The 16,752-nt window shown below is 39.9% G+C and overlaps 2 protein-coding genes across 4 annotated transcripts; both read left to right on the top strand.

The window, feature by feature from the left end:
• The first annotated feature begins 74 nt into the window (after nucleotides 1-74).
• LOC308408755 (prostaglandin reductase 1-like) lies at nucleotides 75-4,834 on the top strand. 2 transcript variants are annotated; one of them, XM_080901165.1, is made up of 9 exons: nucleotides 75-105; nucleotides 985-1,112; nucleotides 1,217-1,262; nucleotides 1,348-1,407; nucleotides 1,469-1,636; nucleotides 2,203-2,476; nucleotides 2,558-2,663; nucleotides 4,075-4,193; nucleotides 4,300-4,834. In XM_080901165.1, the coding sequence occupies exons 2-9, from the start codon at nucleotides 1,007-1,009 to the stop codon at nucleotides 4,408-4,410; spliced, it is 990 nt and encodes a 329-aa protein (XP_080757291.1). In that variant the 5' UTR covers nucleotides 75-105; nucleotides 985-1,006; the 3' UTR covers nucleotides 4,411-4,834. The 2 variants fall into 2 exon arrangements, with proteins under 2 accessions (XP_080757291.1, XP_080757292.1); XM_080901166.1 differs by lacking the exon at nucleotides 1,348-1,407.
• Nucleotides 4,835-9,766: 4,932 nt separating this feature from the next.
• Nucleotides 9,767-16,638, top strand: LOC308408740 (prostaglandin reductase 1-like). Of its 2 annotated transcripts, XM_080901148.1 has the most exons (11): nucleotides 12,094-12,177; nucleotides 12,575-12,804; nucleotides 12,970-13,032; nucleotides 13,187-13,312; nucleotides 13,428-13,473; nucleotides 13,598-13,657; nucleotides 14,898-15,065; nucleotides 15,371-15,644; nucleotides 15,726-15,831; nucleotides 16,177-16,295; nucleotides 16,384-16,638. In XM_080901148.1, the coding sequence occupies exons 4-11, from the start codon at nucleotides 13,207-13,209 to the stop codon at nucleotides 16,492-16,494; spliced, it is 990 nt and encodes a 329-aa protein (XP_080757274.1). In that variant the 5' UTR covers nucleotides 12,094-12,177; nucleotides 12,575-12,804; nucleotides 12,970-13,032; nucleotides 13,187-13,206; the 3' UTR covers nucleotides 16,495-16,638. The 2 variants fall into 2 exon arrangements, with proteins under 2 accessions (XP_080757275.1, XP_080757274.1); XM_080901149.1 differs by lacking the exons at nucleotides 12,094-12,177; nucleotides 12,575-12,804 and adding an exon at nucleotides 9,767-9,869.
• Nucleotides 16,639-16,752: the final 114 nt, after the last annotated feature.

The following is a 16,752-nucleotide window of genomic DNA, read 5'->3' as shown; positions in this document are numbered from 1 at the left end:
CTCCCACTCCTTTCTCCTCTTAAGCGTCTGCAGAGCTGCCTCTGCTCACTTCTACCCACTCTCGCTCCACAGCTTCCAGCATTTCTCTGTGAAGAAAGGCGAGCGGTAAGTCACACAGAGGAGAGAGAGCTGTTTGTTTCTGAACTGCATTAAGCGTGATTTTACTGGCGGAGGTAACTCTGAGGCTGAGCAGCAAACATCAGCAGGGGGTCGATGTTATCTCACTCTGACCATGAAATAGTTGATGCTCCACCACGGCGTTCGCTTTTATTCGCTGTAAAGTGTCAGTTCACTGATGTGGTCGTAACATCTGAACTTGTTTTATGTAAATGGTGAATGGACTTATTCCCACTTTACTCATTCATTGCACATAAAGTGACATTTTTCAAGTTTTGTTGTTTCACTTTTAATTATTTGTTAATAATATAATTCAGCTGGATGGAGGTCAGACCACATGTTAAGCATAAATCCATCATTCAACATGCTGCATTTGAATACCTTAAATTAAAAAAAGTTTACTGAGTCTCTGAAATTAGGATTCAAAGCAGTCCTCTTAGAGGCCACAAGCCTTGGAGTCTTTCCATATCTTCAGGCTCTTTGTACGGAAACATTTTCAGTGTTTCCAAAACAATCAGACTGAACTATGAGCACAATTACACATATTGCTGTTGCTGTTTGTTACACAGTTTAAGTTCTTTATAAAAGTAATAAAATGTAAAGCATTTAAAACAGACTTATAGACATGAATCTTTTCCACAAATATCACAAAGGTGATCACATAGAGACACAAGGTGTCAGTTCACTGATGCAGTTGTAAAGACTGAATGGTGAATGGAGAAGTACTTATACAGTAATATTTTTACTCTCAAAGCACTTGTGTGTAAATGTGTGTGTGTGCAGGAAAAGGATTTTTGAATTTCTAACCTGGATACTCAGCATTTTAATGTCTGTTACTATGAGTTTAATAACAATATTTCTTTACAGCTGCCGTAAAAAAAGAAGAATCATGGTGAAAGCTAAGTCATGGGTAATGACTCAGCACTTTGACGGCTTCCCAAAGAAAAGTGACTTTGGGCTGAAGGTGGAGGAGCTCCCTGAGCCCAAAGATGGAGGCAAGATAGCTTTATTATTTCTATTTGCTTAAGGAGTTCACGCTCTTTTTTTATGTCAAGCTTTTAGCATCGAGCACTTTAAATGAGTTTAGTTTTGTTTGCAGAGGTGCTTCTGGAAGCAGTGTTTCTCAGTGTTGACCCGTACATGAGGTGAGCAGAGAATATAGAGGATTTTAAAATATATTTTACATAGTAACACTGCTGATATGAATCTGTTGTAAAACACTGTTGACAGGCTGCTCAGCAAAATCCACATGAAGGAAGGAGGTGTGATGATTGGAGAACAAGTGGCCAAGTAAGTGTTTACCTGTTCATATAATACGACAACGACTACTACTAATAATGTTTTCCTTTAGAGTGATCCAGAGTAAAAATCCAGCGTTTCCTGTGGGAAGCCACGTTGTGAGTGACAGCGGGTGGAGAACCCACACGCTCAGTGATGGGACCGGCCTCACTCCCATCCTGTCCGAGTGGCCTAAAGATGTGTCCCTGTCTCTGGCTCTGGGTGCCATCGGGATGCCCGGGTAAGACAGATTTAAGTAACTTGTATGGATCAAAGTCACTTTCTATTGGACGATAAATCATGGCAGGATGTTCTGACTCTTCCAGCAGGTAGATCGATGTGAAGTTTTATCAGCTGAATCTTAAATGCACATTGAGACAGGACATATTGGATTCATGTCAGTGATGTAAGACTTTGTTTACAGCAGCTTAAGGAGGTTTCAAGAAGTTACTGAGTTTTACTCTCATATGTGATCAGCATTGCATAAAAGAGTCCAATAAACCTTCTTAACAAATGCTGGTTAGGATGATTAATTTGGAAGAAACTGACATGGTTGATGATTATCATGACGATGAATGGCATTTCTAAGGTGTAAACTGATGCTAATAGACAATAGAGTGAATCATGGGCAGAAAAAAGTCTTCTTTTAAGAAAGTAAGTGGGTAAGTCAAATGTTTTGGCTTGCTGGTGAGCTGAAGTCACCATCTATGCACTTACTAATGACCCTTTGATGAATGTAATTAGAGTTTATATGAAGCTCAAAATTGAGGAAAAACAGCAGGATTTACTGTTTCTGTCTCTCTGCAGGCTGACGGCTGTTTATGGGATAGAAGACGTGTTGGGTCTAAAGGAGGATGAGACCCTGCTGGTGAACGCTGCAGCTGGAGCGGTGGGCTCCGTGGTGGGACAGATCGCCAAGATCAAGGGCTGTAAGGTGGTGGGCTCAGCAGGCTCTGATGCCAAAGTGGCTTACCTCAAAGAGCTGGGATTTGATGAGGCCTTCAACTACAAAACTGTGGGTTCCCTGGAGGAGGCTCTGAGGAAGGCTTCACCTGAAGGATACGATTGTTTCTTTGAAAACGTGAGCAGTGGTGGTGCAGTTTCAAGCTTGCATGTAATATTTAATCACTGCTGAGCTCTTCTCTCGATCTTTGATTTTTAGGTGGGAGGCCCTTCTTCATTCATTGTCCTGCAGCAGATGAAGAACTGTGGAAGAATAGCTGTGTGTGGAAGTATCTCCACCTACAATGACAGTGAACCCCAGACAGGTGTGTTACTGCCCTAATTTACTTTTCCTTGTCAAAGACATGAGCTCAATACAGACTATTTCATAGGAAATAATAAAAATAATACTGAGACTGACTTATACATCTATACTAGATATTTCCTGGAAATTCATCTTTATAAAAGTGTAAATCTGGCTACACAACCAGTTTAAGGTTAAGCAACCTACTTTAAAGATAATATTTTCACAGAGCGGCCTTTAAGGTGTCGCAGATAAATACAACAAAATAAAACCAGTACCAAAAAGAAGATTTGAAAAACATAAATTTCACACCCAAGCCTCAACTCTTGCGGCCCAGTACCAAACGACTCACAGACCAGCCCGGGCATAGGGAACCCTGCCTTATGTGTCAGGAGTATCGGAGCCGTTGAGATGCATTTTTCTATAAATCGCGTATCTGTGGCTTTTAAACCCCAAAACACGATGCGCCAAAAATTGGTCCACCCCCAGGATCAGGTCCCCCGACACAAACAGAGTAACATAGTGTACGCTGTCAAGTGCCAGGAGGATTGCCAGGATTTATACATCGGGGAACCCAAACAACGGATGGCACAACAGAGAAGAGCCACCTCATCAGGCCAGGACGCTGCAGTCTATTTGCACCTACAGGCCAGTGGACACTCTTTCAATGATGAGGATGTAACATCCTGGACAGGGAGGAACGCTGGTTTGAGCGCGGAGTCAAGGAGGCCGTTTACGTGAAAAGGGAAAGACCATCTCTGAATCAAGGAGGGGGCCTAAGGATACATCTGTCACCATCTGTGATTGCAGACATTCCCCAACTCTCTGTGAATGGTACTCATGGCCATTGATCAGTGGGCTTTGATCAATGAGCTATGATCAGTGGTTGTTGCTCAATGGTCATGACAATTTGCATATTAATGACCAAGGAACTGACCTCACAGCCCATTGTTCATTCAGTGGGCTGGTTTCAGTCATTGTGCGAGGTTGGAGAAACCTGCGGTCAGCTGAGACTGAAGAAGTCACTTGGATGAGCGATGAAACATTTCTCCCACTGAAAACACTTTGTCAAGATGAACAGAATCAACTTTCGGGGGGTTTTGAGCTAAAGATCCTCAGAGATAATGTGACTTGTTCATGTCCCTTTGATCCACCGACTACAGCAGGTTTTTATAGATTTTGGTGTTAAACTCTTTAATTAGGCCTACTAAACTGTAGGGCTTCATTATAGCTTTAACTGTATCTAAGTAGCACTCAGCAAAGGCGGAGACAGTGATATTATGGGATGGCCCTGGTTTCTTCCCATTTTCTACTAGAGGGAGATGTTGTCCTGCTGAAGACCCATAAGAGCTGTGGAGGCACACAGACAGTTATTTTAGATATGAACTGTAGTTTCATTGTTTCATTTTTCTCTTGAATGATCTGTATTTTAGGGCCGTACTCCTATTTCACTGTGATCCTGAAACAGCTGAAGATGGAGGGCTTCATATACAGCAGGTGGCAGCACAAGAACCATGAGACCCTCAAGAGACTGTTGGCGTGGGTGAAAGAGGTCAGCTATTTAGTCCTTTATCAAAGAGAAAAAGATATAAACATCAGTTACCTGTGTTTCTGTTGTGATGTATTGTATTTGTGATCTGTGTATTGTGCGTCCACAGGGCAAACTGCAGTGTCGGGAGCACGTCACAAAAGGCTTTGAAAACATGCCGGCTGCTTTTATGGGGATGCTGCAGGGAGAAAACACCGGCAAGGCCGTCGTCGCAGTCTGAAGAGTTCAATGCAAGAGAGCCAGCATTACTAATAACTGCCATTATTACACAATCTATCAATTAATGAAGGATTAATCAATAATCATAGAACACAATAATTTCACATTAATATTTCAACTTCTTGATTAGTTTTGTAATCACAGTCATATCAAAGATTAAAGCAACGCTGGGATTTAATCTCATAGTTTAGTCATTCAAAGAAATGTGATTTCTAATCTAAACAGCATTACTTCATAACAGATCAGTAAAACTATGTCTGAACTGTTTCTGGTCTGAAACATTTTAATGTGTAGTTTTCAAATTTGTCTTTACAAGGAGGAAAGTGGTGATCAAGGCTTTTGCTCTGTTGTGGTGAACAGTGTGGATTTACTACAACATAACTGACCAAGTGCTTTGTATTGTCTGGAAGTCTGAGGACAATAAAGTTTTTTCTTTTACCCTGATCCTTGTGGCTTCAGACTATCTATCTATCGATCTATGTATCGATTGCAGATAAAGTGACATATTTCATATTTTCTCATGGAGAAATCCACCAGGAAGCAGCTCAGACCAACTCTTTTGACATTAAACCACATTTTTCCCCTCTTGGTTCAACGTACTACATTGAATACATCTACAAAAACTAATAATTCATTTTTAATAGCTTAGAAGCATCAGCAGAATTAAAAGAAGTCCTCTTAGAGGCCACAAGCTTGTGTGTCAAACTGAATTTTGGAGGTGCTTTGGAGGGGTTCGTATATGCGTGCCGAGAGAATAATTAAACAATTGTATTTTAAAACAGACAAAGAACCACAAATCTAGCAAGATCTCCTTCTCAATAACAATCAAACAGAGGACATGTCTGCCCAAATACTAAATAAATAATTAACTCCAAAGTATATAACAAATAGAACATGTAAAAGAAAAAAAATGCACAGAGGATATATTTTCTGATATTTTATAACCGTATGACCTTCTTCGCAAAAGCAATAACATGTGTAGAATTCCTCAAAAAAATGTATAGACAGCTACATTCACCCTGGGGGGAAACTAGTGAGGAAGACCATCAGGACCAGGCTGGTTTCCTGGGTCCAGAGGTCCTTTTATTTCATCACAGCTGTCCTGTGCCAGAAGTTCTGTTGACCCATGAGAGAGGCTTCATTTCAGAAACATCAGGAAGACTAAAGCTCGTTGCAGGGATCAAGGAGAAACTCCTGTTCATCACCACCAGCTCCCTCACAGGGAAATCTTCAGCACTCCACTGTAGACCTGCCCCAGAAGATGGTTAATCTCAGCATTTCATGAACACTGTGATGGAGGCCTTTGGTTTGTGTCATGGTAGAAGTACTTAGATAATCCTCAGAGGCTCCGGACTTTTACATAAAGATATATTCAGTCCTGTAGGAAGTTATATATTTAAATAGATAGTATCCTCTCTGGTTACTCTGGTATGGATGACTCTGGATTACTGATAAATAACACACTATTAACAAAAAACACTATGAAAGAATTCCAGATCAGAAGTTTTTAGTTCAATATACAAGTGACCTTCAACCTTTGACCTCCATCAGGTATTATTTAATTGTATCAACCCCCCCCCCCCCCCCCCCAAAAAAAAACAAAAACCAAACAAACAAAAAAAACATCATGTCCTCATGCAGCTGAGTGTATTCAGTGTTGAAAATAGAAGCTGTGCAGGTCTGAGATCAGCAACTTTCTGAAATACCAAACTGAGGTCCTGTTAATGCTGATATATAGTGACACAGTTGCATGCATGATTAGTCCATTTGACTTTGTCAGTTAATTAATGTGTAATTAATTAATTACATGTGTAATAAATATTTATTTAATTAACTGACTCAACTCAGTTTATTTGAGTTTGCTTGAATAAGAAAAACTAAGTAAGCTGAAAATTTTGCTTTTTAGTAGTAGAATGTAACTAAGTACATTTACTCTGTAGAGAAACGGACAGAGGGCAGGATCCATTCAGCGGAATGATAAAATTATATGGTTTGAAAATGCCATGTCACTGCTTTCCTCCTTCCGCACACAGATCTAGTGATGGTAAATTTGATTCTTTTTACTGATTCGAGTTTTAATGAGTCACTCACCAAAGTGAATCGATTTTTTGAGTCATTTGATTCACTGAGTCAGTCGACCAGAGAGTGCAAAAAATGTACATTTTCACTCAAATTTAATTTGTTTCTCTTTTCATGTAAATCCTACTGCTAAGATGAATGATTTTAAAAAAAACAAACAAACTATTTTATAGTGCAAAAAAGAGCAAAAACATTTCTAAAATTCTGTTTACATTATACATGCTTCCCTTAGGCAGCATCATTAGAAGACATAGCATACATTTTCACTGCTATGCAGATGACACCCAGCTCTATCTGTCCATGAAGCCAGTAGAGTTGGATGTCTCGAGACCGGTCTTGCACTTTTACGACTGAGCACAGCACCCATGTGAGCGAGGGCGGAGAAGCTGCTGCCTGCGAGTTTGCTGCAGACAGAGGAGAGCTTAAGTTTGACCAGGTACCAAAGCAAATCATTCGTACTGAACTAATAATGTAAATATGACGGTGTATCACAAAAGATTGATATCAAACTGATCACTTGGTTGCGTTACTTGCTCTTCGAGTGAATCAACAAATGGATAAATAAAAAGCCGAACAGCAATGCTGATTTTTTAGAGTCTTAGCTTACATTTCATATTTTCAGTTGTTACCCTCCACAGCTAAACAAACTCTCTAAATCGGTTTCAGTTGTGTACTGATGAACACAACAATGGACATAAGGAGCTTCTTTCAAAGAAAAAACTCAGGTAGATGTTATTTTATATATTATGCTTCGGATGTTGTTCAGTATATCTATGCAAAACAAGAGGAATTTCAATACACAGCAGTATATTCACAGTTTAAACCAGATATTTACATACACTTTATGGAGAAAACATAAAAACTTTTTTTTACTGTTAAACATCAATTTAGAGTAAACTTTTGTTTTAGATAAATAAATGTTGAAATATCTTTTGAATTAGTTAAATGTCAGAATAAAAAGAGGGAGCTGTCTACTTTAATCACTTTCATCAAATTTAGGAGCACATATACACTAAGTTTATTGTTAATTAATAAGAAACTCCAGACGATTCCATTCTGAGCTGAAGAAGCTTCTGATAGGTTCGTACAGTCCATGTGAGTAAATTGGTGGCACAGCTGTGGATGCATATAAGGAAAAACACAGAGCCTGTTTCTGTGACATGGGAAAATCAAGAGATATCAACCAAAACACCAGGAAAAGAACTGTGGAGCTCCATAAGTGTGGCTCAATTTTGAATACAATTTGGTGCCATTTGCAATTAAGAAATACAGATAATTTCTCTCTTTACTCTTAAAGTTAAACCCTTCTTTGGCACTGGGACCATTTTTGGTCCCTTTAGTTTTTCAGTTACAAGCCATTTGCACTGTGTTGAATGGAATATAGCCAAATTCTCTAAAAAAAAGTTTGGCATAATTTCATTTCAAAATTCAAGTCTGACTTCCTTAAATTAGCTTCAGTGGCTAAGCTAACAATACACATCCTCTTAGAGCCCTAGGGACCATTTTTGGCCCATTGACTTCCATTATAAACGCTATTTTTCACTGCAGAATTATTACCGTTAATGTCTTGGTGATTACTTATGTTTCCGTTTCGTTTTGGTCTATGAGCCTTAGAGTTGTAATTTTTTTATTTGTCCACCGGGTGGCGCCCTTGCTCCACATTTGATCCCTGCTGGAAAACAGCGGGCTGCTTGGACAGACCTGCGGGAAATGAAGCCTCATTTCCGGCGTGCAGCAGCGGCTTCGCCCACTGATCGGGCGGGACCATTTTTTGGTCCCTAGGACCATGAGAGGGTGCATTTTTTTTTTAGTCAACAGGAAATGACGTATTTGTTGTCACGTGGTATCGGACGTGTGGGCTGGAAAAAGCAGTCCCCGGTGATCGTGCCCCGGTGATCGTCGCGACTTACACCGGCAACATGCACTTATTTCGGCCTAGAGGAGGAGCATTTGCCGCCTGGAGACCATTTTCTGGTCCTGAAAAAAAAAATAAAAGGCGATCGAAATGACTGTTGGTGCCAATCTTTAGTCCATCTAAAGGCCTAATTATAATAACAAACAAATATTACTTCAAATGGTTTTTTTTTGGAAAATATTTAGTTTTTTGTTTTTTGGGGCTAAAAAACAGGGCGCTCATGTAATAAAACTGGGATTTAAAGGGTTAAAACAACGAAAATATAATTAAAACTTTATATGAATATTTCAGGGAGAAGTAGTTTTAAAAGACTGACCAATTTAAAGTGGAAAAAAATATGAATATATAATCTTTTTATTGCACTTTTGGGGCGGGACCATTTTTGGTCCCCAGGGCTCTAAAGGGATGCATTTTTAAGGGCCATCCAGGGTTAACAACTATGTTTTTTATATTTATCAATCTAAAAAAATAAACATTTTGTCTGATTTGATGTTACAATTAAAAAAGTGTTTTTATCTGAAGAGTACATAAATATCTGGTTTCAACTGTATATTTGATGATGTTGGTGTTTGGCTTGATTGTCAGAGGGAGAGAGAGGAGCAGAGATGAACAAGAGCAGGTGAGACACACATGTTAGTCAAATGGTTGTTTACCAAAAGTATCACCGTATCATAGGTCCTCATGTATCTCGTACCTAGTGTTTCTTTTTAGGTTTGTTATTTTTCAAATTCTATATTTATTAAGTTGTGCAGGCTTGTTTGCACAACAAGGCTAAATAATTATATAAACTTTTCTCAGTCTAAATAGTGGACTTTGGTAGAATTAAAAAATAAATGTAGTGCAGGTCTATGATGATTTTTAGTGCTACTATCATCTAGTTCTGTTTCTGATTCTGTCTTGGTTAAGTCCTCAGTAGTCCTGATTTTGAACTGTTGTAGTCCTGTTTTAATACCGGATCAGTTCTGGGTCTGATTGAATTGGGGTTTAGTCCTCATGTCTTGATACAGCCCTGACTTTGTTCTGCCTTGCTGCTTAATTAAAAACCTAGCTTAAGGTGTGATATATTGATATATTTTTTCCTATATGAAGTCATTCTTTTTTGAACAAAACTCAAAACAGAGCCTATTGATCTCAGTCATTTCTACCCCCCCCCCCCCCCCCCCAAAAAAAAAGAAAAGAAAAAAATCCCACATGCATACCACCCTTTAGGGCTAAGCCCCGGGTGTTTCAAATGTCTGGCTCTGCCTCTGAGCAACATGGATGAGTCAGTTGGACTTGTGAATCATGATTCATGAGTCAGTAAAGTGATTCTCGAGTATTGAACGATTCGTTCATGATTCGCGCATCACTACACAGATCAGTCCACATGTTCATGGCAGCTACTTTTTTATGGGCTATGCTGAGCAAACCTGGATGCAGCAGGAGAAGCTTCAGCTCAAGAGATTGTTTGATTCTACACTGATTTGGTGAGTAAATATTTACTCTTACTCAGTTTATAAACTTCCTAGCTGGCCAGTGTTAGCCTAGCGTTCATATCACTAATACCCTGTTTACATGCTGCCTCTCAGCTCATGTTACTTAAAAATTAACCCTACAGCGTTAAAAACCTTATATAAAAATCTCTCAGTGAAATGTATTGTTGTTCATTTATAATGGAAAAGTGAGATTTGCAGCCATTAGATAAGAGCCTAAACTCTTCCTGAATGTGCAGCTGTTAACGTCAAATCTTAACATAAGCAAACTGCTTTTAGATTTAACCAATATTTCATTTGTTAAAAATTGTGCTTAGATACGAGTTTTATTGTGAAAGTGAAACGCCGTAAAACAGATTAGTGGCCTGGTAAATGGTAAAATCTAGTTTGGCTTTATATTTGAAAATAAAGTTATTAGCTTGTCCTTCTAAAGAAATAACAAGGTAGCTTGTGTTAAATAGAAACACTGCCACATGCTTTACCTGGTCATTGGCCTTATTAGAAACTTAATATATTGGAAGCTAGCTTTTAATAAGTATGTGATAATTACATTTAATTTAGGTGGTCTCTCTTTTCTTTGCCTAAAGTGTTTGGAAAAAAGTAGTAGAAGACATCAACTCTTCTTCTGTGTTTTTTTCTCTCGTTATTGTTGTTAATGCAACTTAAAGAAAGGGAGACAAAGGTGAGGTTTTCAGGGCACCAGAGAAAGTTTTTGGCAGACTGTAAACCATCAATGGTGGATAATATGCTTGTAGGAGCCATATGAGTTGTTCCTGTTTGACTAAGTGGGTTGGTTTAAATGGACTCACTGTATTGGTGCACGGGTGTGGGGCGTGTCTCATGGGTGTGGTAGATGATAAATGTGGTTGCACTCACCTGTTCACGCCACCTGATGTTGATGAGCAGAAAGGTAGGGTGAGCATGAGGCAAAACTTTCTGTTGGCCGCAGCTTGAATGATTTTGATGTATTTTAACTGGAACTTAATGGTTTTTGTTAGTGATGGCCAAATGAAGCTTTCCGAAGCACTGAAGCTTGTATTGAAAAACGGTTCATTACTCGAAGCTTTTCAACACAGTCCTCTCCGGTGACATCTGGTGGTGAAAATTTTGAAGAGCAGCTTGAATCTGCAAAATAAAACGGACTGCTCAATTATCACTGCTCACTCAAGAGTGGAGTTCTCTCTGATATTGGGCCACCGTTCCGTTGCTTTGAACATGTAATTGGTTTTGTTTTCTCGATTGGGGGGCTGAAAAAAATGTAATGCGTATTTGCGTAATACATTTTGATCAATAAACTTTCCCTATTTAAACATGCACTATGGTGTGGCCTTTCTTTGCTCATAACTCCTTGATGTTGGTAAATACAATAAGTGAGCAATATATATAATATACATATGATAATGCACAGCACATTATGGAGTATGCCCCTGCTGTGAAGTCCTGCCTCCATCTACTTGTCGTTTAATCACTGGACAGCTGGACAGGTTCATACAAAATATTAGATTAGGCCAATTGTCCTATACATATTTTTGACCTAGGGGTGGGATTGATTGTGAACTGGAAAGGGAAAATGCTTAGGGAGCTGAGTACGGCTGCATCGTCACTGATTTGTAGAATCATTTTGATTCGATACAGGATTCAATTTGATTGGAATCTGGAAAGTTTTGCCTCAGTCAGAAATATTACAATTCTGATCATTTAACAGTATATATCCATAATTTCGTATCTATTAAAAGAAAGCTGACACATGTGAGACTTAATTAGAGATGTAAACAGAGAGTTATGAAACCTGCAGCTGCAGAAGCCAGCGAAAAAAAAAGAGGCAAACACATCGCGGACCCGACGACGCACCAAAATCTGATTCTGACGCGTCGGGTCCGCGCTCTGTGTTTACGTTTGTATGCAGAATCCGTAAACCTGCTCCTAGTTACTGTTTTAGCTGCATGGTGTTTGACGACATGTTGTGAGGTTTAACCTGAGATGCTGGCGTTTCAGGCATAATAACGTTAATTTACAAATCGACACGGGATTTTAATGAATCAATATCACTTTATTCAATTTAGCATGGATTGTAATCAGAAAGGCGATAATCAAAACCCACCCCTAATCAAGAACTTGCAAAGTAAAAACATGATCTATGTAAGGTAGCCCTTTTGTTATTTACATTTAAAAAGAGGATTAGTGTTACTGTGCGCTGGCTGAGTCTGTTTCTTTTCTTAGAAATAGTTTCTCCTGCCCTGGAGAAAATCCACTTGCATGGAACAGAAGAGGCTGTGGAGTGCAGGAACTACACTGCAAGCTGGTAGATATGCAGGTATTCCTGGGTCCTGCAGACTATCACCTAAAAACAATAAACAAAATGATTTTCTAAACTGTAGCAATGTAATGTACGTATAGTGTCAAATACATTTTTGTAGTCTTCATCAGCTTTAATTCACATGGAAGTGTTCCTAAAGTCATATGCTGTAATGATATTTACATTATGAAAACATGATTTTGGACATTTCAAGTTTTTCACTTCGGCAGATAAAATGAATTGAGCAAAATCAACTCAAAATATTCCCACACGCCAGAACGTCCTCTCTTCCTCGCTGGCTCCATATCTGTCAGTGGAATGATCACCTCGTCGCTATCTGTCACCATCAACACACTCCACGAATCCCGTGGATGATTCACTTCCTTATATCTGTTTGAATCAGGTACCGAAGCAGTTACGTGCGTAATGAAGCTTCGGACGTCACTGGTCACGTGACTTTTGCCAAACGAAGCAAGCCTCGACACAGTGCTTCTGAACCAGTGTGTTGTTTTTTTCGACACACGCTCCGGAGCGTCAGCTTCAAGCGGGCCATCACTAGTTTTTGTATATTTGTGCACTAATTGATACCATAGACCAAGTTGTAATTTGACATAGTAGTTAGTGCAGTTATTGGTGAGTTGCAGTTATTTGTTTGTGCAATCTGTGCATTTGTTTAATAGTTAATCCCAGGCACTGATTTGTATATTGGACAGTTGCATGTGGAATAAAAGGAGCAAATGGTACAGAAGTGTATTTTATGTGTTTATTGTTGCGTGTCATCTGTGTCCTCATGTTTAGCCTGCCGCGGCCATTGGTTGGTTGAGCCGCAACAATGCTGACGTGAAGTCTGGATAAATAAAGGTAGTACCACATACACAGTATTACACCGAGTAAATGTGTAATAAAAATAGTTATTCTTTAGCTTTTTCATTAAACTTGTATTTGCACAGTTCTGGATGACACAGCATTTCTGTCCTTTGAGTTTGATAACACTAAAGGAAAATCTTTTTTGCAGCTGCCATAAAGAGAAGAATCATGGTCAAAGCTAAGTCATGGGTAATGACTAAGTATTTTGATGGCTTCCCAAAGAAAAGCAACTTTGGGTTGAAGGTGGAGGAACTCCCTGAGCCCAAAGATGGAGGTAAGGCGAGTTTGTTTCTTCTCTTTACTTATGGCTTGAGCAGGAATGCATGCTCTTTAGTATTTCTTAAAAATTACACACGTAGCGCTTTAAATGTGTGCGCTTCTGTTTGCAGAGGTGCTACTGGAAGCGGTGTTTCTCAGTGTTGACCCATACATGAGGTGGGAAGAGAACAGAACAACTTATTTCAGTTATTTTCATTATAATTAAGACTTCTGATAAAAATACTTTGTTGTTCTCAAAAGCTAAAACATATCCTCTATAACACATTGCTGGTCTCAACAGGTTGTTCAGCAAAATCAGCATGAAGGAGGGAGATGTGATGATTGGAAGTCAAGTAGCCAAGTACGAAACACAAATGGTAAAATGGCCTGTATTTGTATAGCGCTTAGTCTCTAAGGACCCCAAAGCACTTTACACTACATTCAGTCATCCACACATTGGTGATGGCAAGCTACATTGTAGCCACAGCCACCCTGGGGCGCACTGACAGAGGCGAGGCTGCCGGACACTGGCGCCACCGGGCCCTCTGACCACCACCAGTAGGCAACGGGTGAAGTGTCTTGCCCAAGGACACAACGACTGAGACTGTCCAAGCCGGGGCTCGAACCGGCAACCTTCCGATTACAAGGCGAACTGCCAACTCTTGCCACGATCACCCACACACTAACGGTCGGAAACTCCTTTTATCTGTTGTGATGTGATTCTGATGTGTACTGAAAAATGAAACAGCGATCATCTGCTGTTTATTACCAAAGCTATGTAGAGGCTATGTTGTAAGGCTCTACATAGATTCAGTGGAGAAGCATAGATCGGGTAAAGAGTTCAGAAAAACTCTGAGCAAAATGCTGGAAAATTGATGTGGGTGAACTGATTTGCAGTTCTACACTGATTAAAGCAGTCAGTCAAAAACAGTGGACTAACGAAAACAAAGGAACTACTACAGAGCACATTACCGAGGCTGCCATCCATCTTCAATAATATTTGCTTACAGTTTTTGATGATTGAACCTAAGGTGAATTTAGATAAGTGCTCAGATTCATTTTAGTGTGGCTGTTGAGTAAATTGCACTTTAACCTGGTGACCTTCTTTAGCAACACTTGCCAAATTATTGCTTTGTACTCAATGTACCTGCCACTGGGACGAACTTCAAGACAAACGCAATAAGTCCGACTGCAGTACCTTCACAGTCCACCAGGGGTGCTTGGTCCACACTTTGGGAATCACTGCTGTGGGCCGGCTATTTCCAAAAACAAGGCTGCCCTCTATTGGCCAGGAAAAAGAATACAACATTAAGGCACTGGCTTTATTTTCAGACCTGGAATTTACATCTCTTTTTAGAGGCTATGATAGACAGACTTGACAGATCTTATAATAAAAGATCTATAGATATTAAAAAATGTTCCTGTTACTGTCTTTTGGGTATAAACTGTTTCTTACACCCAGACAGTATAAACACTATGTGTATAGAGTCATACTGTCTATACTCTAGTGTCAGTGAATCTCAGACGGTTTAGCTCAGACGGAGGTGACCACAGCTGACCAATCACTTGGTTGACAGATGCTTTTATTTTCTTTCCTTTAGAGTGATCCAGAGTAAACATCCAGGATTTCCTGTGGGAAGCCACGTTGTGAGTAACAGTGGGTGGAGAACCCACACGCTCAGTGATGGGACCGGCCTCACTCCCATCCTGCCTGAGTGGCCTAAAGATGTGTCCCTGTCTCTGGCTCTGGGTGCCATCGGGATGCCCGGGTAAGACAGATTTAAGTCACCTGCATGGATCATATGAATTTAGCATTTTAAAGTTCATTTGCTCTTAGTTCACAGCTAAAAGTGCTAATAGACAACAGAGTTAGTAATAAGCAGAAATAGCCTTTTAAGAAAAAGTAGGAATTTCCAGGTGTTTTCTCTTGCTTGTGAGCTGAAGTCATTATACATGCACTAATTAATTACCTTTTAAAAAAAAAAAAAGTAATTAGAGTTTATATGAAGCCCAAAGAGTTTTAAGTCCAAAATGAAACAAAACAGCTGGATTTACTGTTTCTGTTTCTCTGCAGAGTGACGGCTGTTTATGGGATAGAAGAAGTGTTGGGACTCCAGAAAGGTGAGACCCTGCTGGTGAACGCTGCAGCTGGAGCGGTGGGCTCCGTGGTGGGACAGATCGCCAAGATCAAGGGCTGTAAGGTGGTGGGCTCGGCAGGCTCTGATGCCAAAGTGGCTTACCTCAAAGAGCTGGGATTTGATGAGGCCTTCAACTACAAAACTGTGGGTTCCCTGGAGGAGGCTCTGAGGAAGGCTTCACCTGAAGGATACGATTGCTTCTTTGAGAACGTGAGCAGTGGTGGTGCAGTTTCAAGCTTGCATGTAATATTTAATCACTGCTGAGCTCTTCTCTCGATCTTTGATTTTTAGGTGGGAGGCCCTTCTTCATTCATTGTCTTGCAGCAGATGAAGAACTTTGGAAGAATAGCTGTGTGTGGAAGTATCTCCACCTACAATGACAGTGAACCCCAGACAGGTGTGTTACTGCCCTAATTTACTTTTTATTTTCAAAACTCTTGAAGGTTTTCTGACTTTACCTTCAGACAGGATCTGCACCACAGCACAAGGAATATACATTTAAAGTAGTACTGCAAGAGGAAATCCTTCAAGTTTTAACAACCTTTCCATATTAGTGAAATTCAGTCAACACACTCACAGCAATGTCTCAGGTATTAATGCCTTTTTCCACTAGAGGGAGCTGCTGCACTGCTGAAGATCCCTAATAGCTGTGGCGCCACAAGACAAGTCAAAGACATAAATTGTTGTTTCCTTGGAGTTTATGTTAAAGTCATATTTTTATTTTGAACTATCTTTCTTTTAGGGCTGTACCCCTATGTCATTATGATCATCAAGGAACTGAAGATGGAGGGCTTCTTGATAACCAGGTGGCAGCACAAGCACCCTGAAACCCTTAGGAGACTCTTGGCATGGGTGAAAGAGGTTAGTTATTTAGTTTTTATGATGCTGGATGATTTCCTTTAAGTAAACATATACACTTATTTCTGATCCGTTTAATGTGTGTGCACAGGGCAAACTGCAGTGTCGGGAGCACGTCACAAAAGGCTTTGAAAACATGCCGGCTGCTTTTATGGGGATGATGCGGGGAGAAAACATCGGCAAGGCCGTCGTCGCAGTCTGAGGAGAAACAAGAGTTCAATGCAAGAGAGCCAGCATTACTAATAACTGATATAATTTTAAACAACCTTACATATGAATGACAGATTTAGTAATAAATTGTTATATTCACAATAAGCCACTGTGGTTTAGTCTGTTTTATAGCGATTGACTGAGACTGATAACAACAAATGATAAATGCACCCTGAAACACCAGCAGTGGTTGTTTAACTTGTTAGGTTTTGGTGATTTGCACAGAGCTGCCATCCTCATCGTCCAGGAG

The sequence above is a fragment of the Rhamphochromis sp. 'chilingali' genome (assembly GCF_963969265.1).
Source record: "Rhamphochromis sp. 'chilingali' genome assembly, chromosome: 1".
NCBI lineage: Eukaryota > Metazoa > Chordata > Actinopteri > Cichliformes > Cichlidae > Rhamphochromis > Rhamphochromis sp. 'chilingali'.
This window is presented reverse-complemented; position numbering and strand designations above follow the sequence as displayed.

Coding starts and splice junctions, on each gene's coding strand:
- LOC308408740 (XM_080901149.1), top strand. CDS start 13,207: ATGGTCAAAGCTAAGTCATGGGTAATGACTAAGTATTTTGATGGCTTC. Junction 13,313..13,427: donor CCCTGAGCCCAAAGATGGAG/GTAAGGCGAGTT, acceptor TTCTGTTTGCAG/AGGTGCTACTGGAAGCGGTG. Junction 15,832..16,176: donor TGACAGTGAACCCCAGACAG/GTGTGTTACTGC, acceptor TCTTTCTTTTAG/GGCTGTACCCCTATGTCATT.
- LOC308408755 (XM_080901165.1), top strand. CDS start 1,007: ATGGTGAAAGCTAAGTCATGGGTAATGACTCAGCACTTTGACGGCTTC. Junction 1,263..1,347: donor AGTGTTGACCCGTACATGAG/GTGAGCAGAGAA, acceptor CACTGTTGACAG/GCTGCTCAGCAAAATCCACA. Junction 2,664..4,074: donor TGACAGTGAACCCCAGACAG/GTGTGTTACTGC, acceptor TCTGTATTTTAG/GGCCGTACTCCTATTTCACT.